Source organism: Saccopteryx bilineata, chromosome 3 (assembly GCF_036850765.1).
Source record: "Saccopteryx bilineata isolate mSacBil1 chromosome 3, mSacBil1_pri_phased_curated, whole genome shotgun sequence".
In the NCBI taxonomy this organism is placed as follows: Eukaryota; Metazoa; Chordata; class Mammalia; order Chiroptera; family Emballonuridae; genus Saccopteryx; species Saccopteryx bilineata.
In genome coordinates this window covers 55,011,898-55,035,551 of record NC_089492.1, presented here as the reverse complement: position 1 = coordinate 55,035,551, position 23,654 = coordinate 55,011,898, and the positions used below count along the sequence as shown (strand labels likewise).

Below are 23,654 nucleotides of genomic sequence, written 5' to 3'. Positions count from 1 at the left end.
TGGTTTCTTCATTTTAGTCATTTTAGTGGGTAGATAGTGATATCTTTTTGTGGTATTAATTTGCATTTCCCTAATGATCAGTGATGTTGAGCATCTTTTTGATGCTGGTGGAAATGTGGTTCTTGTGCGGTTTTGAGGGAAAGGAATCAAAAGACCTTCATTTGGAGAGGCTTAGGCTGTTGCAGTAAGATTTATTCAGGATTGAAATAGGAAGTTACTCACAGGTTCCCAATGTCTTATCTCTGCCTGTCCTGCCAACGAAAAAGCCCAGTCTTGTCTTCATTAAGCCCTGTGTAAAGATTGAAGCCCACAAATATTCTGCACCATGCTTCTGCCCATATCAAAGCTTAATCCAGTCCAGGCCACAGGCAGCTGCCAGCCCCCACAGCATGTCAGTTCCCTATGGGGTAAGCACGTTCCTAAACTGTAACTCAGAGAATGGAAAGGTGGGAAAGGCCAAAGCTCTGTTAAGCCTGTGTTTGTATTTTTGGGCTAGAAGGGCTAGCTTTCCTTTAAGCCAAACAATCAGTTTCTTTAAAATTTAATGGGTTTGTTTTCGTTCCTCCCACTAAGCAATCAGATCCTTCTAGGCTAGACTGACAGGCCTCTATGGTCACCATTCCTGGTTCCCACTGCTGTACGTGCCTTAAAATGGAAGCACAGAAGTACCTCCCCCCATAGTTTGTGTATGAATTGGTTTTACCCTGGGGTAGGGGTGGGTTGGGGGTGTTGGGAAAAAAATAGTTTTTCTTAGTGGGGAATTGAGTCCCTAGGGCTGAGGGTACCGTGAGCTCCTGGACTGTGCAAATGAGTTTATGAATTCTGTAGCCTCCTAGCAAATTAAGATAAATGGGATGCTGAAGCTTCTTACAGAAGCAGGCTTTCCAAGTTTTATAAAATATAATGTCCCAACTGCCTTTGCTCTCTTTCCCCATCAGTATCTAGCTACCTACCTACCTTAACATATTCATTCATTTATTTTCCACCCATTTTTCTTAAGATGTCCATTCAACTGTTTTGCCATTTTTTAATTGGGTTTTTTCTTATTGTTGAGTTTTGGAAGATCTTTATATATTCTGGATACAGGTTCTATGTCAGATAAATGCTTTGCAAATATTTTCTTCTAGTGACTTTTTCCATTCTCAACATTGTCTTTTGAAGAGCAGTTTTAAATTTTAATGAAGTTCAATTTATCAATTTATTGTTTTATGGATTGTGCTTTTAGTGTTGTGGCCAAGGAATTTTTCACTAACTCAGTGTTCACAAAATTTTTGCTTATGTTTCTTCCAGAGTTTTTATAGTTTTAGGTTTTATATTTGTGTCTGTGATTTATTTAACGTTAAGTTTGTTTATGTTGTAAAGTATGGATGTAGGTGTTTCTTTTTGTTTTTTTGTTTGTTTGTTTTTATGGTCAAACTTTTCTGTTTATTTGAGAAACCATTCTTGGTAAAATGATTTTTTTATCATTATAGGACTAAGACATTTGTAAATACAGAGTATAAAGCCTATGTGTCACTAATTTTTTTTTTTTCTGAAGTGAGAAGCAGGGAGGCAGACAGACAAACTCCTGCATGCGCCCAACCAGATCCACCCAGCATGCCCACTAGTGGACGATGCTCTGCCCATCTGGGCTGTTGCTCCTATGTGACCAGAGCCATTCTAGCACCTGAGGCGGAGGCCATGGAGCCGTCCTCAGTGCCCGGGCCAACTTTGCTTCAGTGGAGCCTTGGCTGTGGCAGGGGAAGAGAGAGACAGAGAGAAAGGAGAGGGAAGGGTGGAGAAGCAGATGGGCGCTTCTCCTGTGTGCCCCAACCGGGAATCTAACCTAGGACTTCCACACGCTGGGCCAACGCTCTGCTGCTGAGCCAACTGGCCAAGGCTGCTAATTTTTGAAAATTTATCACTTATCCATTTACATTTAAGTGTATTGTTGGGGGAAGGTAGTTCTATGTAAGTATCTTAACAAAAGTGGAATCATAGTATGTTCTCTGTTCTACATTTTAAAATTTTAGAATTATATCTCTTTTCCTGTGTGATTTAATTAAATGCATTGTTTTTAATGGCTACATAGTTATTCTATAATATAGACATATACTTTACCTCTTTTATTAGACATTATCAATTTTTATTAAAATATACTTTGAACCAACTTATACTTAAATCTTTGTGTCTTGTCTTTTTTTTGGCTTAAGTTTTTAGCAATGAATTATCAGTTCAACATACATGAGCTTTTAAAGGCTTTGATTACATCTTTCTACAGTGTATTCCAGAAAAGTTTCAACAGTTTATACTCCCACCAGAAATAACTAAGAAATTTAATTCTTTATGGCAGATTTTGTTTTTATAAAACCCTCAAGGATACTCCTGGACACCTCTCTTGTTCTCCACATGGCCTTCTAATCTTCCCTCCTGTGCCCAGGCCAGGCACCCTGCTCCTCCCTCGTTCTTACCAGACATGACCCTTTACTTGGCACTGGTGAAGTTAAGCAAACTCCTTGCATCCCTTGTCTTTTTTACAAGAAAGTTACCTGGATGACTGTACATTCCTCCTAGGTCATAAAGAAGCCCATTTTCTTATCTAAGACGAAAGCCTCTCCCTTGTCTCCCGTTTTGCCTGTGCTCCCGAGTGCTCCATTTTCTTCCCTGCCTCTTTATCCTCAGCACAGAAGCATTCATATGTCATTCCTACCTGTCATCTTGAGTCCCCCTCTAGCCACCACCCTACCTTTTCTCTTCTCTTTCAGTGCAGAGTTCTTTGAAAGAAAGCATCCTCTTGCTGGAAGGTACGTATTTCGTTGTCATTCAACTCGCTGTTCTCATTTAGGTGTTTCTCCCTTTCTTCTCCCATTCTCTCACTCCCACCTACCATGCTTTTTCTTGTTGAAGTTTGGTTTCTTCATGCCTGACTGGTGACTTCTATGCAAGAATTGCAGGGTGGTCTATAAACCTTAGCAGAGTTTATTTTTTGTGGATTTTGCCACCTTTTTCTTTCTTCTCCTTGAAGCTCTGTCTGTGCCCCCCCCCCCCGTAAATTACCTACCTTTTTTTTTAAAGTTTTTTAAATTTATTGATTTTCTTTTCTTTTTTTTGTTTTCTGAAGTTGGAAATGGGGAGACAGTCAGACAGACTCCCGCATGCGCCCGACTGGGATCCACCCGGCATGCCCACCAGGGGGCGATGCTCTGCCCATCTGGAGTGTTGCTCTGTTGCAACCAGAGCCATTCTAGCACCTGAGGCAGAGGCCGTAGAGCCATCCTCAGCACCTGGGCCAACTTTGCTCCAATGGAGCCTTGGCTGTGGAAGGGAAAGAGAGAGACAGAGAGGAAAGAGAGGAGGAGGGGTGGAGAAGCAGATGGGCGCTTCTCCTGTGTGCCCTGGCTGGGAATCAAACCCAGGACTCCTGCATACCAGGCCGACACTCTACCACTGAGCCAACCGGCCAGGGCCTACCTGCTTTCTTTTTATAGTGAGTGTCATCAGCCTCCAACACAAGTTAGCCAGTAATTTGGTTTGAATCTATTTGTAGAGTTGGCTATACAACTATCTTGGTCTACCTTTTATCTCCTTTATTAATACTGTCAGGGCCCTGACTCGTTGCTCGGTGGATAGAGCATCAGTCCCGCATATGGATGGTCCGGGTTCAGTGCCCCATCGGGGCACACAGGAGAGGTGACCATCTGCTTCTCTTCCCCTCCCTCTCCTCCTTCTCTCCCTCTTCCCTTCCCGCAGCCAGTGGCTCGATAGGTTCCTGCGTGGCCGCAGGCGCTGAGGATAACTTGGCTGTCCAACTGTTGGCCGCAAGTGCTGAAAATAGCTCTGTACTCTGCCCCAGATGGGAGTCGCTGGGTGGATCCTAGTCGGGGCACATGCGGGTGTCTGTCTCACTCCTCTCGCTTAAAAAAAATACTGTCAGGCATGTAAGTAGCCTTTCTTCTAGGACATGCTAGTTTTTGCTGGGTTTTGGCTCTCTGTATTGGACTACTCCAGCACTTATCTCCTGTATATTATTGACCAAACACTCCCTGAACTCTCCTCCCTTCCACTTTTTTCTCTCTCCTTTCCCCTCCGCAAGTACTTGTTCTTAGTGCTTTTGACCCATTCAGTGTTTTACAGTTGTCCCCCTTTCATCATTAGCATGTGAGAGTACAATATTCTGGACATTTGGGCTTCAGTGCATCTTTCTCATTTGAATCCTTACAATGGCCATAATCTGAGCTACACTCCAGCCAGAGGTCATCTTAGACTCAGTATTAATATGCAATTTTAATTTAGGAGGCTTGTGGGGGGTTTTTTTTTGCGGGGGGGATGTTGTTATTTTTCCAAAGTTAGAAGCGGGGAGGCAGTCAGACTCCCGCACGCGCCCAGCCGGGATCCACCAGCATGCCCACCAGGGGGGATGTTCTTCCCATGTGGGGCTTTTGCTCTGTTGTCCCTGGAGTCATTCTAGCCCCTGAGGCAGAGGCCATGGAGCCATCCTTAGTGCCCGGGCCAACTTTGCTCCAGTGGAGCCTTGGCTGCAGGAGGGGAAGAGAGAGATAGAAAGGAAGGAGAGGGGGAAGGGTGGAGATGCAGATGGGCGCTTCTCCTGTGTGCCCTGGCCGGGAATCGAACCTGAGACTTCCACACACTGGGCCAATGTTCTACCACTGAGCCAACCGGCCAGGGCCTTAACTTAGGAGTTTCGATGACTAACTGTTATGTCCCCCACACTCCTTCTCCTTCCTTCTTTATTGTATGTTCTTTAAGGCAAAAATCCATAACATCCTTTTCCTCTTCTGACATTCTGTGGTACTTGTTTATACCTATAATAAATATTGTTTTTGCTATTGATATGTCACTCCAATTCTGCCTGATGGCAACTTCTGTTTTATTTAACAGTCATATTACTTAACTTGACATTAGGTATACATCCTGTGGCCTATACATACAACTAGCTTATATGCTTCCAGAAAATGGTCTGTGTCAATTTGCATCACCTGTAATTTAGATTGGTGCCATATATTATAGGTGTGGTAATATTTATTATATCACTGTCAGCTATTTATCTTAATAAAGTGGCAGCCATGTATAATTAAGCATTGACTCTGGCCTCGGGAAACGAAGCAGGTGATTTCTGTATAGAATGCCTGGCATCCCATTTCTCTCTTAGTCATTGCCTGTAGAAGTAGGTCTTCACCACCTGCACCAACAGAAGGAAGCTGAGGACAATTCAGACCTTTGAGTAGTTCAGAATACATTTCTGTTTTTCTTGTGTGTTATTGAAGATGGACTTGCCACCTATGAATTCACTTTAAAACGGTTAATAGACTCATCGTAAAGAGTAACTTGGGACCTGAGCAATTGTCCATGTCCTTATCTGCCTCTACTTTAGGGCATTCATGGTTTGCACCCTTCCCTGGGAGCAGATGGCCTGAGGGACACACTCCCAAGGCAGGATTTCTCCGTCAACTATTGTTCATAACGAGAATCTTCATTTCAAAAGGTTTTTCAGAAAACTGTGTTACAGAGAAAATAGTGATATGTTTAGAGTATAAATTAAGAAAACAGCAGAAATTTTGAGAAATTGCAGTAAATTTGAATTACTTTATCAAATTAAATATAAACAATTTAGATAACTTAATTGTGATTCAGGGGAAAATATATTAATCTAAGGATATCACTTTGCTTACTTTTTATTTTTCTGTGTAATGTAAATAATTTGTGTTACCTTTGTTTCTAATAAGATTTTAGATAGATTTTCCAATAAAGATAAAATATGAATCAGTCATAATGAATATAAAAAACAATTTGGTTCATATGCCATTGACCAAATTGGGTCTGATTTTGGAATTTCAAACTAACTCTTCTTTTCTTTTTAGGTTGCCTCTTGGTGCTGCATTGGCCGTATTTGGCACCCAGAATGCTTCATTGTATCATGCTCTATTAATAAGGTTACCTTGCTAGAGTTTGGAGCAGGGGCTCAGGTAGGTGGCTTTTATCATTATATGGCATGGCTTTCAAAGTGATCGATAACTCCAGTTTCTAAATAATATACGATAAAATAATAAAAGCTTTGAAAAGCATGCCACATAATAAGCATGCCACTTACTATTTTAAGATCTGTCAATATGTAATGTGTTCAGTAGGACTTGATTAATAGTTATGATCTAATTGAAGGATTGGAAAACTGACAAGGAACAGTCTTCCTTACTCTACACAAAATGAATAGCTACTCTAAGAGCTTATTTATTCATGTCCCCAAATAGTCCACAGATGAACTCTTAAGCTCTTCTTCCTTGGAATCCTGCTTAGAGTAATAGACTAGACTGTCCCATGTTACCACTATTTATCTTTCTGTCTGCTGGGAAAGATCTGATTAACTATAAGCAGGTTAGGAGAGGCTCGCTCTCCTTGCTGGGTTAGGGCTGGTGCTAGAACAAGGAACTCTGTGGATCAACAACAATTTGTTAGGCCTTGTTGGAAAGAGCACACACACACCAGGGATATAGACTTCTCAACCTGTTGTAGATGTAGTTTAGTGGCACAGAATCTAGGTGTAGTACTTGGAAATAGGTACACGTGGATTTCACTTCAGGTAAGTCTGCCAGTGGGACCTTAGCCACAGGATTGAGGTTTTAGAGTTCAGGACCCTCAGCCCTAGAATGGGAAGTCTGGTAAAAACAAAGATGGCTATGCCAAGTGCCAGCCCTATGGAAAGGAGGATGTAGGCTGAGAGCCAGGCAGGGCCTCACAGTCTACATGAACAGAACTTTACAATCAAATAAAAGGCACATTAATTAATCTGGCCAAAACTCTTTAGTGACAGCATTCTGTGGAAATTAAGCATTAAAATCAAGTTAGCATAAATTTTTTGGTTATTTGTATATTATAAAACTTTTTAATATATGAAAAGATGCTAATGAATTTTTAGTGTTACATGTTATAGATTTTTTTTTCTACCTAATTGTAGTTTTTAAACTTGTTTTCAACAAAACTTTTTGGCAGCTAGGGAAAGAAAAAAATTTTCATTACTTTTATGTAGATTTTCTCCTTTGATCTCGTGTAGCTGTAATCAGTGAAAGATTTTCTCTGATATTTTCAACATCCTCCTCACATTTTAATTTCATATGAAGAACATCCTCTTCAAAGATTTTGAATTTCACTTTGTTCCTTTCCTTCCCATAAAACTTCATTGGCTGTTTCCAAATGGTAAATCTTTATCAGGACAAGTGACATGTGCTTAAGGAGCTATGAAACAGAACATTTGCAAACAAATGTTCTGAAAAATGCCAGCCACCTGAGTGCTGCCCAGGTGTGTGTCTGTGCCCAGCAGAATGCCTGCAGGCCTCTGAGTAGCACGTACTTGTCTCCCTGGTCTTTGACACCCACTGGCCGAAGCAAGATAGACTCCAGAGGGTTGTGATGCTCCCTGAGCTTTTCACCCTCTGCCAAAGCAGACTATCATTTCATTTCTGTGGGCTTTGTCTTCCGAGTTTGCATTAAAACAATTAAAGATTCTAGGAACCCCTAACATGTTTATCTGCTTGTTTTGACTCCTGAAATTCTTTTAAGGGACTATAGTTATGTTCAACAGATATATATCAAGTATCTACTGTGTGCCAGAGCCCCGACCAAGTGCTCGGGATATAAGGATGAATAATGTCCCTGTGGATGAATTTACGGTCCTGCAGGAGAGACAGGAAATTTCAAAAAGGGCTTTGCAGTTCATATTTTAGGGATAAAAAGCACTGAGAGGTAAAGTTCTAAAGTTCATTCTTGCTCAAGTAAAACTGGTCAAGAAATAGAATTATCAAGTCTCTCCTACTTGTGACAGCTGGAGGAGTACATGGGTCCTGTGCAGGTGGAGGAAGGAGTAGCCACCACCCACTGGACAATTTTGCCTAGAACTGACCTTTTTACCTTCAATTATGTGGGAATAAATCAAAGTATCAATAGTTGTTTCCACAGTGAATTTGTCCTGGCCAGCCACATGGGCAGGGAGGACAGCCGTGCATGTGTGGAGCCTTGCCTGGATGTGGGTTCTGTTTTCTTCAGCTTGTTTAGTGCTACTCAAGACTTTGCCACGCACTTAAAATTTATACCTTGTTGTATACCATAGCACAAGTCTATATTTAAAGTGCACTTTACTTTGGGATGGCTTATAACTAATTCTCTGCATGAGCTTTTATAATTAAGGAAAACCTTTCATCATCACTTTTGTCTTAATATGTATTATTTCTGCCTTTCCATTTGAATTTATAGGCAGATTCAGTATGAGTGCTTAGAGAGTTCAAACATGAAACCTGGATTATGCTGTATTTGAAATTTAACAGCATTAAACAGTTAACCATAATTGAATGGAGGCATGGCCTCCGAATGTTTGGGGTCCCTCAGTGTGAACATGTTTATGGTTGGTGTCAAGCATTTTTATTGTAGCCCCAGGAATTTAAGGGGTCAGTAGTACTAAATATAAAAACAACCCTTTGCAATTTGGAAGCTATGCAATTTTCAAATTGAGCTGACTTGTGAGCTACCTACTTTATAATCCTAGCCAGAGCACTAATATTTTAGGAATGCTTTATACCAAAAAAGCAGACAAAATCAGAAAAACCTCTATAATGGTTTAAGTTTCCATTAAGCAATCTTACTTTGTATTCAGATATAATTGCGATTTATTGCTTTCTCGGGCATCATTGCTTCCCTTTTGCACAATTCCTCTTTTCTTTTCTGTTTGCAAATACTAATTGCCCTATATGTAGAAAATGAAAACACCTCCAGTGTACTACTCATCTGTATTTTTTCGTTTTTATTTTGATAAGAATATGCAACCAAAGGGGGAAAATCCCCCATGTTGTAGTTAAAATGAAATGCTAACTCCTAAGTTATGGATCATAAAAAGAGACTTTCTAAAAGAGAAGAAAGCTTTTGAACCTAAACACTTTTGCTCCATAAGATAATTAATCAAGGAGAATATTTCTGAATTGGAAGATAAAATATATTTGAATATTCCATCATTATCAGAGTGTTGATTCATTTTCTCTGGGTATTCTAGAAAACAAAATAAACACCATACCCAGGTTTAAGATGGCCTAAAAAGGAACATTCTAATTGTACAGATAAGAGAACTGATGTTGGATTTTTTTGGTTCTGCTTCGAAATTCATTTTTTTCCTATTGATTCTTAGAGTCAATTAGTCCTGCTATTTTTCTTCACTTCTCTGTTTGATTTTTATTTCTGTATTAGATATAAGACTTTCTAAACCTCAGTTAAGTCTAAATTTTAATGGTAGATTTCAAAAGGGTTGTCCTAGAACTGCATTTTAATGAATTGCTCAAAAGTTGGAAATCCCAAATACAGTAATTCAAAGAAGGCATCTTTGCTTTTTTTATTAACTTTAGTTAACTATGACATCTACTTTAGGAATATAAGTGCTGAATTTTCAGTATTCTAGATATAAGGTGAGTTATTTGGGTACCCACTTACAACTTAGGCTGGTCTGGCATAGATCCAGCTCTTTGCCACTGCTTTGCAGTGGGCACCCTTGCTCTTTTCTCTTCTCTTCAGCCATCAGCAGCCCTGTCTAACCATCTAATTATCCAACCATCCAGCCATCCTTCATGCTCCATGCTAGGCATGGGTGCAGGTACCAGACATGTTTTCACTTTAGAAATTTATATTAGGAATGGTAACCAAATTGGTATTATATACTTGTACTAATTGATTCCTTAGCAGTAAGATCAATCAGAGAATGTTTTCTGAAACAAGTATTTTAGACAGCTTTTATTATAATTGCTGTTGTTTTAATCTGTAAGACTTTACAAAGCTAAGTTTCAAAAATACTTTTGTAGTGGCATTTAGTTTTTTGAACCAAATTGCATCCATACTGCATTTTTTTTTTTTACTTGGACATAGATATGTATGTCGTGTCGTATGTCTCTCTAGTCATTGAGCAAGGCTGTAGTTTAATTTGTTGCTGGAAAGCACTTGCCCTCCTTTCATTATTTGTATTCATTCACCAAAAATTTTACTTTTATGGAAAACAGCAGTGAATAAAGCTGACACAACTTCTGTCCCAATGCTGTCTAGAGTCTATTTTTAATTTTGTCGTGGATTTTTTATAGTTGCAAGATATTTTTCCTTTTATTATTCTTTAATAAGTGATTTTTACAGTCCTACAGAAATTGAATGCTGTGAAAGTTTTCACATTATCATACAGGATCAAAAAAATAGATTCTAAGTATGCTATTGCCCTTCAGAATTGACTGTCTTCAATTATGTTATCTTGTTAATAATTTCTTTCACATTATTCAAAGCTCTATTGTGTCTTACATATGTAAATTAAAGTATTAACTACTGGTAAGTTTCCTTTTGCAATCTACCTATTTACTCTATATGAAACGTATGTTTCAAGCAAATGTTGACGTTTTCTGAATTGTTTACTAATGCTGTTTTATGATTAGCATAAAGGAGAATAAAGCTTTGATTATGGAAGACATTTGCCCTTAATTAGCAAAGTATGTGTTTGACTTTTACTTTAAATATGAAAGAATTATTGATACAGGTAAGTGTTATAAAAAGTCACAGCTGGTAGAGAAATGACTATCAGAAATGTGGTATTTTAAGTATAAAAACAGTTTCAATACAGGTCTGTTCCTTTGCCAGCATCCTCATAGGAATTCGTTTTAGTAGACCCTTGATGTATGATTCATTTTTGCTTGTTATTTTGCTGCGAGTCACTTTTTAAAATGTAAAACATAGTAGATAAACCTGTGCACACACAATATGCCCTTTAATTATTATTTTTATGTATGCAAAGTTGCCCTAGGAAAAAATGTCTGTCTTGCTGTCAGCAAAAGCTAGAAGGGTATACTGAAATACTGTTTCATCTTAGTGTGATTTGAAATGGTTTTATGTAGTTTCCACCTTGTTTCACAATTCTTCAGATTAAAGCAAAGAAGAACTTTAATCATTTCAAAACCGTAGTAACCAATGTTTGATATGTAAAAAAAAGAAAAATAGTAGTACAGATTTTTTGTTTCAGACTTTTCAGAATAGTAGACACTATTTGCCTTTTAAAAAATTTTTTAACCCTATAAAAGAGAAAACAAGTAATTTTAGTTGACATTTAGTTATAGTATTACATAAATGCAAACTATATATTTTTATGCTTATTATACCAGGCCAAATAATAATGAATTCTAACAGCTCCTGATTTCTTTTGTTTGGGGAAATAATTACCAGTCCTCTGAAATTATTTGGCCTCTCATAAGAACTCAAAATATGTGGGTCGAATTTCAAAAAATTACCTGATACTGGAATTATGTTTTGTGATAAAATGAATGAAAATGATGGCTTTATTTATGATTTCATTTCAGACTGTAAAATATGTAACAGGCGTAATTTAGATTTGTATTATTTCATTTTGAAATGCATAATTTTAAACTGCATTGAAATACTTCAATTCTAAAGGATTTTTATAAATGCCTATGAAGAGTAAGCATAAGTATTTGAGATACAATAAAATTTATATTGGCCCGGAAAAGAAGAAAAAAATATATAATTTGTTGTTTGCTAGTCAACTTTGGTTTTAGATTTTTCCCTACCTAAATAGTTATTATTTTAACTGTTATTTAAATTACTTAAAATTTACTTTGCAAACTGTCTTTATGAAAAGAAACTTTTTAAACCTTAAATTTATTTTCCTAAAAATAAAAATAAAAAAATTTATTTTCCTTTAAGTGTAAAGAGACAAGATTTATCTGCTTGCAAATTGCTTTGCCAACCTGCCCTTCAGGAGTGCAGTAGAAAAAGAATGAAATAGGAAATAGGAGTTTTAGGGCATAAGCCTTTTCTTGACCACATATGCTGGGCCACATATATGTTGTTAAGATGTTCACCTTCTCTGGGCCTCTCACCTTAAAATAGCAGTGATGATAAATGTGTCCACCTCTCAAATCCATTGAATTCCAGGGAGGTAATAGCGATGGAAACACTCTACACTTGTAAGGTATTTGTATTATTTAAATATCAGAATACTCAAAACAGACTCATATTCTTAATTACCCTACCCAAAACTCAGTATGTGCCCTGGGCAAGTAAGTATGTACAAAGTTAATTTTATTATTTTGCAGTTTTGATGTGCAGAATTCAGCTCTTCCATTTATGCATGTCCTGTGCTTTACAAAAGAATGAAGCTTTGCTTTAACTTTTTAAATATCTTTTATTAGTCTAAATGTTTATTTTTCTTGTCTTTTAAACTATGAGAATAATGCTGTTTTAAATATACCCTTAGTATTTTTGTAATGATGCTTGAATGTCCTCTATTAAATATGTATTTTATTGATACGTCATCAAATTCTTAATACATGTGAAAATTTGATTTCAGGGGAAATTAATTATATTTGTGTTTAGAACATTTAAGTAAAATTATTTTAATTTATTATGTCATTGGTGAATCCTTTTCTTATTGTATTTTAACTATTTGATTTATGTTATTCCTTTCAAGTTCTTATTATCATGATTCTGAATGTTCATCTTCAAAATACATAGTTTACTAAGCTCTCTGTGCCCTGTGCTCTCTATAACAGATAATTCTAGCTTTTTCTGCCTTTGATCTTGATTTGTTTCACATTTATTTGTACATTAAAAAATTATTGTTTTTTTCTATACATGGTTCTAGTATCCTGAAGATCATGTTACTAATAGGCATTTTTAAGATATTTTAAGATTTTTCAACAATGGTCTCTTTAAACCAAATGATGCCTTCTTCCTGACACTCCTTCTCCTGTAGCAAAGATATATTTAACTTCCCTTGCATGCTTTTGAAATCTAAAGAGCACAGAGATATTGCCACATTTCAACAATCCTTGCAGCATTCTGAGAGATAAACTGACAGGTATTGCAGGTAACAAGCCCAAGTTGCACAAGTGTGTGCAGTGTGGACATGAGATGCTGTCCTCAGGAGGCTGCTATTCTTTGGTGACGTTCCACGTGCACTCTCCAAGAAAGAACGGAGTTTGTCTCTTCCACACTGTGAAGCTTAATGAAATTTTGATCCATCTAATTTACAAAGAGTAACTCTAATATTCATTTCTCTCAGTAGGCAAGTTAGATTTAAAAAGTTAAATTAAATTTGGGAAAGAAGTGGGGAGTCATTCAGCATCACAAAATGCCATTTATATAGGTAATACTATTTTATACTTTTGTTTCTGCATTTATTTGGTCATGTAAATGTGCTTAGAACTAATAAATTTGCAATTGGTGAAAATTAATGCATGTCTTTCAGCAGAGTATGGAATGTAAGCATGTGCCATGAAATTGCAATTCTTTATCCTTTATTTTCCATCCTTTACTTTTTGCTTCCATTTAGAGTGTAGTCCATTCTTATTTTTTGTTTCATAGATTGGCCAAAATGGGAAGGACTGGATTCCGCTCTCTTCCACGAAGAGTCAGTGGGACTGGCTAAGATCAAGGTCTGAGGCTTTTTCCATCAGTCATCAGGTATGCATTGAACAAAAATCGCTATAGTTCTGTGCATGTATCTTTAAAGTATATGATTGATATGCATATTATGAATGTGGACTTTTATTTGATGTTGAGCTTACAGCCTTATGTTTATTCTGTAGTTTTAAATGCACTAATAACTAATTTGAGTTTTGTAATATATTAAGATAAAAAAATATTAGCCATGAAAAAATTTCAGCTGGTCTTAGAAAAGTGTAATATTTGAAATATGCAATTCTTCATTGCTCAGTATGTACATCCAAAGATAACAGAATTCATTTGTTACTCCATATTGAGTATCACCAATTTTTATATAATCAAATGTTTGTATATTGTTTCATGGTATACTTTTTATAATTTTTTTCAATAACATAAAAATAATCATTTTTCTCAACTGAATTTTCTGCACATTATGGTTGGACCTCATAACACAATGACAAATATGACCAGTCTTTGAAATATTTTCAGATATTAGTTATATATAAGGATTTAGATTCTTTGCATTATGTGTTGATTTTACAGTTGAAAAATGTATTAGCTTGTTTCCTACAATGCTCTAAATAGTTGCATAAAATGTCATGTTAGGAAATCAAATAATCAAAATTGCTCTTTTTTTTCCTGCCTTGGGAGAGTGCTTTATACCAATTTACAGTGTCATTAATGGTTACAGCAGAATAATTGTTTAGATATTTCTGAGAAAGGTGGAGAAAGCGTCTCCTGAATGAGCATATAACATGAAAAGGGCAAGGCCTTAAGATTCCAAACCCAATCTTCAGTCAAAGGGCACATACTGGGTTAGCATTAGTAATGTCAATTGCATTATTGTGTTCATGTCACTTTTAAACTGCAGTTCAGGCTTAGACAGTCTGAACAGCATGAAGGAAGGCCTTGTGTGTGTCTGCTTACTGATGAAGAAGGGATACATGAAGCAAACACTGGTTAACTTATGTGCTTTACATTTTAATCACATGAGTGGATCATTACTCATTTTGCCTGTTTAGTGACACCTCTGCATTAATATACAGCAAGCCCTATTGTAGTATACACTTAGTTTTACAAAAATGTAGGATAAATTTAGAGACCCTACAAAAATATAACTGGAATCTGTAAAAGTCAGTGTCATACCTCTAGGTTGTAAAGACAAGAATCAGTCTCATGCCAAAGACAGTGATGTAAAGAAATTGATTTTTTTTCCTGAATATATAATAAGATTTTTTAAAAACCCAGTTGATTAGAAGTTGATAACACTTATTTAGCCACATTCAGTTTTCAGTTTAAAAATCAGATCTTTTTTAAAGAGGCTGTAGGTATTATCATTTCTGTGTCTCTTAAAAGTACATTGCTAGGCAAGCATTCATGAACGTTGGGTTGAAATCTTGGGGGGTTGCTTTTTTACTCTGAGAAATACAGTTGATAATATTTACTTTCTCTTGTCCACATATTTTCAAAGGTTTCAGTCAGTTTAAAATGTTTTAAGTAGACATACTCCTCGTCATACCATGTGTTCATTTCATTCTTTCTCAAAGCACCGATAATGAATTGAAACTCTTAACACATGTTTTTGCAACCCGAAACACCTCTATACTGATGTATCCTTGCACAGGTATCGTGCTCTAAGCCAAGAGTCCCACTGTGTGCTGCACACAGATTACAGGTGTGTCAAAGACTGACCCTTCAGCTCTTGGGGAGGCCTGATGACTCTGGCTCATCCAGTAATCTCTCTGCTCAATAAACAGAATCATTTTCTATGATGTGAAAAACAGTGAGGGAAATTACTTCAACCAAATCCTTCTTCCTTCCAAATGGCAAGCAGCCATGATCCTCACCTAATATAATATCAAAAGGCTTTACCATTTCAAAAATGTATATTGGTTATGGAGATAAGTCATTTCCACTCTTCAGTCAGAAATCCCTGTGTGTGTGATGACACTGACATAAAAAATAAATTATCATTTAGGGTGATGAATTAAACTCTTTCAGGCCTCGGGTGTCTATGCATTAAGTACATCTTCCATGGACTAAATGGTTCACAAGATGCCTAAAAGAGTTTGCAGTTACTTATTTATATTTTATTTCCTGTAATAAAGAGTGTGACTAGAGCCAACTTGTGTAAATCAAAATGATTTTTAGACATTAAAATATTTGTGGAAACATTTTTATGTTCTCTAGTTCTTTGTAAAATTTGAAGCTTAATAATGCCATTTTTAGTGTCATGTTTTTTTTCATAATTCACAGTTCTGTTTATTCTGTGATGACATATAGAAGTCACAAACAAGACACTAAAAACAAAGAAAAACTAAGTACCACCAATGGAGGGATCTGTTAGAACCACGTCTCATTGGGAAAATAGTTAAGTGCCTTATTTTGATGCTTCCTGAGAGCTTCTGAAATCGCTACTGCTTTCCCTAAGTACAGCATTTATCAGGTGGAATTTCAAGGGATGTGTGAACTGTTCATTCTGAGCAATGCATTGATATGGATTTTGACAAATATAAAGAAACCTACAGATATTACATTAGACCAGCTGAATCCATTTTATGGTTTCTTTTTTAATTCAAAAGCATCACATAGCAAATAATTTTTTTAATTAAATTTAGTTACAAACTAGTTGTTTCTTATTTTTTTTTCCAGTCCCTTTTTGCTTTCTTTTACGACCACATGAAACTTGAGAAGCCATCTAAAGCTAAATCATTTAGTGGAGTTGGGCAGTTCCCAAGTGTCCAACAAGAAGGCCTGGTTTAGGCTGCGATGGCCACTGTCATTCCTGGTGATTTGTCAGAAGTAAGAGATAACCAGAAAGTCCCTTCAGGGAAACGTAAGCGTGGTGAAACCAAACCAAGAAAAAACTTTCCTTGCCAACTGTGTGACAAGGCCTTTAACAGTGTTGAGAAATTAAAGGTTCACTCCTACTCTCACACAGGAGAGAGGCCCTACAAGTGCATACAACAAGACTGCACCAAGGCCTTTGTTTCTAAGTACAAATTACAAAGGTATTAAACTCTATTTGTCTTTCAGATTTTATTTGCTATGATGTTGGCCATGTGAAGCCATTGTAAACGTATATATTTGTATACACATTTTTTAGCTGATTTACAGAGAGGAAATGTTAAGTAGATTTAGACATTGGCTAGTTTTAGTATTCTAAATCACATACTTTTATGTGTTAGTGTCTTTGGATTTTTTTTTAATGAAATGCTTAATGAGAGTAGAATTTCCATTTGTACAAAGAAATTACAAGAAAAGGTATGTACGTTTACGTGAGTATATTCAGTCTTACTCATTTGCTTTTGTAATAATAGCTAAAAACCAGCCAGTCAAAACTAAAGTGGCAACTTAAGTGACTCAAGTTCTACAGTGTTTAGGTATATTAACTATCCTTGTATATATTAAGTTTAAAAGAGACCGTTATTAGGGAAATTCTGTTTTAGCTTAGTAGTTTAGCTTCCATTTGAAAAGTGAATACATACCATTTTTGTCATGATACTTACAGAATATGTCTGTGTTTAAAGGCACATGGCTACTCATTCTCCTGAGAAAACCCACAAGTGTAATTATTGTGAGAAAATGTTTCACCGGAAAGATCACCTGAAGAATCACCTACATACACATGACCCTAACAAAGAGACGTTTAAGTGTGAAGAATGTGGCAAGAACTACAACACCAAGCTTGGGTTCAAACGTCACTTGGCCTTGCATGCTGCAACAAGTGGTGACCTCACTTGCAAGGTCTGTTTGCAGACTTTTGAAAGCACAGGAGTGCTGCTGGAGCACCTTAAGTCTCACGCAGGCAAGTCGTCTGGTGGGATTAAAGAAAAAAAGCACCAGTGCGAGCATTGTGATCGCCGGTTCTATACCCGGAAAGATGTCCGGAGGCATATGGTGGTGCACACTGGAAGAAAGGACTTCCTTTGTCAGTATTGTGCACAGAGATTTGGCCGAAAGGATCACCTGACTCGACATATGAAGAAGAGTCACAATCAAGAACTTCTGAAGGTCAAAACAGAACCAGTGGATTTTCTGGATCCATTTACCTGTAACGTTTCTGTGCCTATAAAAGATGAGCTCCTTCCGGTGATGTCCTTACCTTCCAGTGAACTGTTATCAAAGCCATTCACAAACACTTTGCAGTTAAACCTCTATAACACTCCATTTCAGTCCATGCAGAGCTCGGGATCTGCCCACCAAATGATCACAACTTTACCTTTGGGAATGACATGTCCAATAGATATGGATGCTGTTCATCCTTCTCATCACCTTTCCTTCAAATACCCATTCAGTTCTACCTCATATGCAATTTCTATTCCCGAGAAAGAACAGCCATTAAAGGGGGAAATTGAGAGTTACCTGATGGAGCTACAAGGTGGCGTGCCCTCTTCATCCCAGGATTCTCAAGCATCGTCATCTAAACTAGGGTTAGATTCTCAGATCGGGTCCCTGGATGATGGTGCAGGAGACCTCTCCCTGTCAAAAAGCTCTATTTCTATCAGTGACCCCCTAAACACACCAGCATTGGATTTTTCTCAGTTGTTTAATTTCATACCATTGAATGGTCCTCCCTATAATCCTATATCAGTGGGGAGCCTTGGAATGAGCTATTCCCAAGAAGAAGCACATTCTTCTGTGTCTCAGCTCCCCCCACAGACACAGGATCATCAGGATCCTGCAAACACTATAGGTCTTGGATCTCTGCACTCACTGTCAGCAGCTTTCACCAGTAGTTTAAGCACAAGCACCACCCTACCACGTTTCCATCAAGCTTTTCAGTAGGATTCCAAGACATGGCTTTATTACAGAAATGTATATGTAGCCCTGCCTTAGATGACCATTTTTATTTTACTGCCTACTTTTAGACAGTATAAAAGTTTCTCTTTTTGTATAGTACCAATTTTCATTAAGCCAGTATAAAATAGAAACTAGCTTTGGAACCATTGGTGTTCAGTTACGTTTACCTGGGTATTTCATCCTAATTCACTGCCAATTGTTATATTTTAAGATTATTTTTCATATAGGAAAGCCATTATTAGTAAAGTCTTACAAATCCCACATTTAAATCACTTTTTGATCTTAGTAGTTTTATTTTTGTCCATTACTCATGGCTCTGCCTGTTGACATTTGGCTCATGAAAATATTTTGCAATAGAAATGTAAATTTTCTAAAATGTATATGAATAACCCACAAGTTTTTAAAATTTTTACTAGCCTCTAAATGGAGTCATCATCAGATGTTTCAAATGAATTAATCTCAGTTTGGGAAGATAAAAATGTTTTTTAGAAATACAATCATTTCAGGTCAGTATATTTTGAAGACTTGCTATTGTCTGGCTCAAATATTTTCTGTCTTTATTGTGCACATATAAGGAAAACAAAACTTAAACACAAAGCACCATATGTTTAGAGCATAAAGGAGACTCTTAGTAAGGTGACACAGCATCCTATGCTATTTACAGTTGGCTTTAAATTAGTACACAGGATATTTTGCCACATTTCAAACTTCTTAACTTGCTCTCTTTCTATTTACTAATACTAATGTGTATGGCATCAGAGTCTTCAGACTCAGTATTTAGATAGCTTTTTTTAATCTTTTCCACCTTTCAAGGCCAAAGGGTAGGTCAGATTTTATTTTCAGCCAGCAATTTTATTTTCATTGTTAGTCCACAGTCCAGAATCTAGAGCCATTGTGGAACATAGGTGTTAAGTGTATTTACCCCCGATTGGATGGTCTCAGCTTAGATGATGTGATAAACACCCTAAACAGGAAGATAGATATGAAGCATACATACAGTTCAATTTAGGGACTTGTCTAGGGGTCATGCCCCCTGTTGCCAGAGTTGGGAAGTAGACTCTAGACATAAAGTAAAAGTCTATTGCTTATATCACTTGTAGTTAAATTTGGTAACATTTTTTTTCCCTTAAGAGCCAAAAGCAGAAACAACAGTTCTACCCCATGGTATCGTTCTTATTCAGTATTAGTTCGTCTTTCCTTGGTATTTACAGATGGAGAATTTAAAGTGAAATGCATTAGAAAACTATTTGAGGAATGACCACAAAATTTTAAGCAACTAAAAATATATACAGTAAAACCCACTTTTACACATCTCTGGAAAATGCAGGGAATGTTGCAAATAAGTTGAATTTGTAGAGGGGGAAAAGTAAAGTAAAGCAAGCACTATCTTAGTTAACATGAAAATAACATTCTGTTCACTGAATAAAATACTTAATGGGCTTTCCTCATGTTAGACCATAATCTTCTGAAAGGTCAGATTATTATATTTTTATAATTATCAGTAGGAACATCAACCTAAAAAACATATCTATTAAGCACTTGCTAACACCTTATTGGGAACCTGTCTGTTGGGGCAGGTGTGGGGGTGGGTTGGGGGGGGTGGTATAGAGGAGTCTGTATCTCTTAAAAAAGAAAGAAAAAAATTTTGAGCACTCAGCCCTATATGAAAGCTTCTTTTCCCTTTCATAGGGCCAGTTATCACTGCAGAATGCAATGTTTACCAAGAATTTCTAAAAATGAGTGCAGATTACTGAATATAATGCATTATTTAAAATATTTGGGAGTAGTATAATTTGTGGAGAATGTAAATTGTAATAATGTAAGTGGGGATTTCACTATATATTATATCTATACACACACACACATATATCGCACTTCATAGAATCAAAGTTGCTCTCTTAAGGAACTTTGGCTCCTTATATTTTATCATGCTCCTATTTTCTTTTTTTTAAATCCTGGGAGCAGTAGTTTTTATACTTATGTATTTAAATTTTATTATTAAAAATTACATTTTATAAGTGTTCCAAAGGCATTAAAATGATATATGTTAATAAGGAAATACATTTAAATTTTTTTCAAACTGCTCCTAAGCTTTTGATTAGGAGAATATTTGCTCTGAAAGTAGGCTTTTAGCTCTGCTTTATTACTGCTTTCCTTTAGTTTCTATGAAACAGATTGCTTACCGAAATCATTAGTTGAATGATTAGTGTTCAATATTGCTTTAAGGACCATTTTAAAAAATGGATAAAAGAAATTTGGTGACAGAGCACATATAAATAGAAAACCTATTTTTGAACAAATCACAAACACAAGTGTGGAAACACTACTTCATCTAAAATTTGCTAAAGTCAAATTAATGAACTGAGATATTGGCCTTAGTAGGCTGTATTTCACTGCTAATAAAAAATAAAAAAGGGAGTACCAGGATTTATTAAATAAAGCATTTTAGAAATGGGGAATGGCGCCTTATATTTTTTATATACTTTTAGCCTAATTCTCACCCTGCGTGGAATTTCGATACACCAAGACACATCTTTAAGGGCACCAGTGGTAAAATTGTGGAGTCTTAACTTTCACATGTACACCTCTACCTGTTGCTGCCTCAGACTTAAAAATAACGCTTCAAAGTAAGAGGGAATTCAACTAATTTGTTTTTAAAATTGACTGTAGTAGTCACTAAACCTTTTTGGAGAGAATTTTCTAATAAGAGATGAGGCAGACTCATATATTTTAATTGCACAATGGTCTAACAATTATGTAACACAGAATTGGCTCTTTTTATTTTCCTAGAAAAAAATTGACATCTCTTTTTTTTATGTCAACTGGATATCATTAAAAATAATCATTGCCAATACTGTTTTATTCTTCAGTGGCCAGAATCATCATCCTTGAAATTTATAGTAGTGCCTTTGCTTGGTTTTTTTAAAAAAGGAATTATTACTAAGTAAAGATATTTCAGTTTAGAATTTGGACCTCAGACAAGATATTGAACATCATTCAATTTGAACTTCCACATGTGCGTAGAAATTAGACATGGAAGCGTAACTGTGGAAGGATCTTGGCACAGTAAGCAATTACTATCTATTGATATATGCAAATGTCTTTACAGTTAGTTAGTTATTGGTCACTGTTAAAATTTGCATTTTTAAATCCTATCACCAAGTTCACTTTTTCAAAACTTCAGTTGTCCTGGCTGGTCATGCACCACTCTGTAGCTTTTCAACCTCATTTAGTGTTTCTTCCAAACTATATATTTTTGCCTGTTTGTTGCTTGTGCTTTATTATTAGTCATTTGTGGAATATAGTGATACATTGTTAATTTGGGCAGTAGCGGTTTTTAAAAACCATATACTGACTGAAACATGAGCCAGAGCTGATTGCTTTATTAAGCTAATAATGAATGTTGAAGAGTACATATTTTCAGGATCATTCATCTAGTTAGCAATACAATATATAGGCCAATATTTTTTTTAAAAAATAGAGCTTGGTCAACCTCTATACTACACATATCACAAGATATAGCACTTTCAAACAATCTAAGCCTTTACAGAAACTTTTTTATAGGTTATGCCTTTTATTGTAAGACTTATTATGATTTGTTTCAAGTGCCATTAGATGATATATATGTAGACCTTTGATATATAATGCTTTGTGTTCAAATGGTAGAAGGTATTTTAAACAGGTACATTTTTTACAGTGTTTTCTTATCAATTTGCTATATTGCACAGAATCAGTGTGTGTCTTTTCTTAAGGTTTTACATGGTTTATTTTTTTACAAGGTTTACGTGTCTCAAAACACACTGTCTTCCCAGTATGTAAATTTAAAAATAGCAGTTCACCCAAGTTGCTTCTAGCCTACTGAGATCCATGTAGCATTGGAGGAGATCTTTTCAATGTTGAGTATTCTTCATTAGTAATAGCAGACTGTTACCTCTGACAAGTGAACGGCTAAGTTGACTTTGTCTTATTTTTCTCAGTGTCAGCAGTCATGTCAACAGCACAGATAGTTTGTTGTGATTACATAGATCCACAGAAGTTGTATTGTGTGTAGTCTTGTGCTAAAAACCCGTAAGAGCTCCTTTTTGATCATATAAAGTAAGATGATACTACCAACAAAAAGGCACACGTAGGTCACCCTTATCTCCTTCTACAGCATTATCAACACTGAGGATGGAAGGCAGTGTCTTTTGATAAGTGTGTAGCTCTAGAAGTGACAGAACAATTGCTAATGTATAAAACACTTCTTTATGTAAGTTGCAGTGGTACAGATGAACCAGAATGAATGTTTATCTCCTCAGAAACACTCCTTCAATTTTATGTTGGATCATGCTGCTAATGTAACTTGGGATACAACTCTTCATGGTGCTACAAAAGTCTCTGTCTCATTCCGTCGTATTTTTTTATCCATAGGAAAAAAGGACTTCATTAGGTGTAAAGGTGTACAATATATTTTTATACTGTGACTTAATTTGTCATTAACTTTTACACCAACCCACCACAATGTATTCATGTGCACTTGCAAAAGGAAATCTTGGACATGCATATGTTACCAGAACAAACCCAGCTTTTGTCCACAAGGTGACTGTAACTCAGAAAGAAAAGTGGGCTTTATAATACAGTGTAGAATGAAGAACATGCTGTATGTTGCTAACGGCCCTTTGAATTTAACAAAAACTGGGAATCCATTATAAAATGGATTGCATCGTGCCTGAACGTAAGCTGGACTGCTGAAATTGCATTTTTAGCTGATGAAAAAGTGTTTGGACTAGTATTCTAAAAATGTTCTAGTGATAAAATTTTGAGTCAAAATAGAAAAGAAAATCTGCATTCCAGGCTGAATTTTGTATATTTTTATTGCATTTTAAATTGCTATTCTGTGATATTGAGAAATCAAGTGGCTTATCATGTATATCATGTACTTAAAATGTATTCACAAACTACTGTTGTATTTGTATAAAATATAGACAAAGATCATATTTTTGTGTGTGTATAAGCTCTGTAAAATAGCAGTCACATTATGAAGCTGCAGTGATACTACATTTTAAACATCCACATCCAAAGAAGCAGGCTATTTATTGTCCAGATACCCAGATATAAAATATTAATTTGCTGCTAATTAAACAATAGTACTGCAGCTTCTTGTGGCCTACAGTGTTATGTTTGCTGTAAGAAAAAGATATGTGAACTCCACAAAATATATGAATAAAATTATAGAATGGCTTTAGATAATGTAGATCTTCCTGAAATTTTAATAGATGAAAATTTCTATTTGGTATAACTTTATTTTCTTCACTTTGAATTTTAAATATTTTCTCATTTGATAAATACAAGTTTCTAATAGCTGGCTCTAAGACAACAGTTTGTCATTGAAATGCAATGTAAAGTTCTAG

The 23,654-nt window shown here is 36.1% G+C and overlaps 1 protein-coding gene across 3 annotated transcripts in view; it reads left to right on the top strand.

The window, feature by feature from the left end:
• The window catches only part of PLAG1 (PLAG1 zinc finger), a 46,853-nt gene extending 27,037 nt beyond the window's left edge, over positions 1-19,816 (top strand). Inside the window, exons 2-5 of one of the 3 annotated variants that reach the window (XM_066266148.1) lie at positions 5,859-5,963; positions 13,381-13,479; positions 16,114-16,472; positions 16,992-19,816. In XM_066266148.1, coding sequence (XP_066122245.1) covers positions 16,231-16,472; positions 16,992-18,249 — 1,500 coding nt within the window. In that variant the 5' untranslated portion in view covers positions 5,859-5,963; positions 13,381-13,479; positions 16,114-16,230 and the 3' untranslated portion in view covers positions 18,250-19,816. The remainder of the gene's footprint in view (positions 1-5,858; positions 5,964-13,380; positions 13,480-16,113; positions 16,473-16,991) is intronic. The other 2 variants (XM_066266147.1, XM_066266149.1) reach the window with 2 other exon arrangements.
• Positions 19,817-23,654: the final 3,838 nt, after the last annotated feature.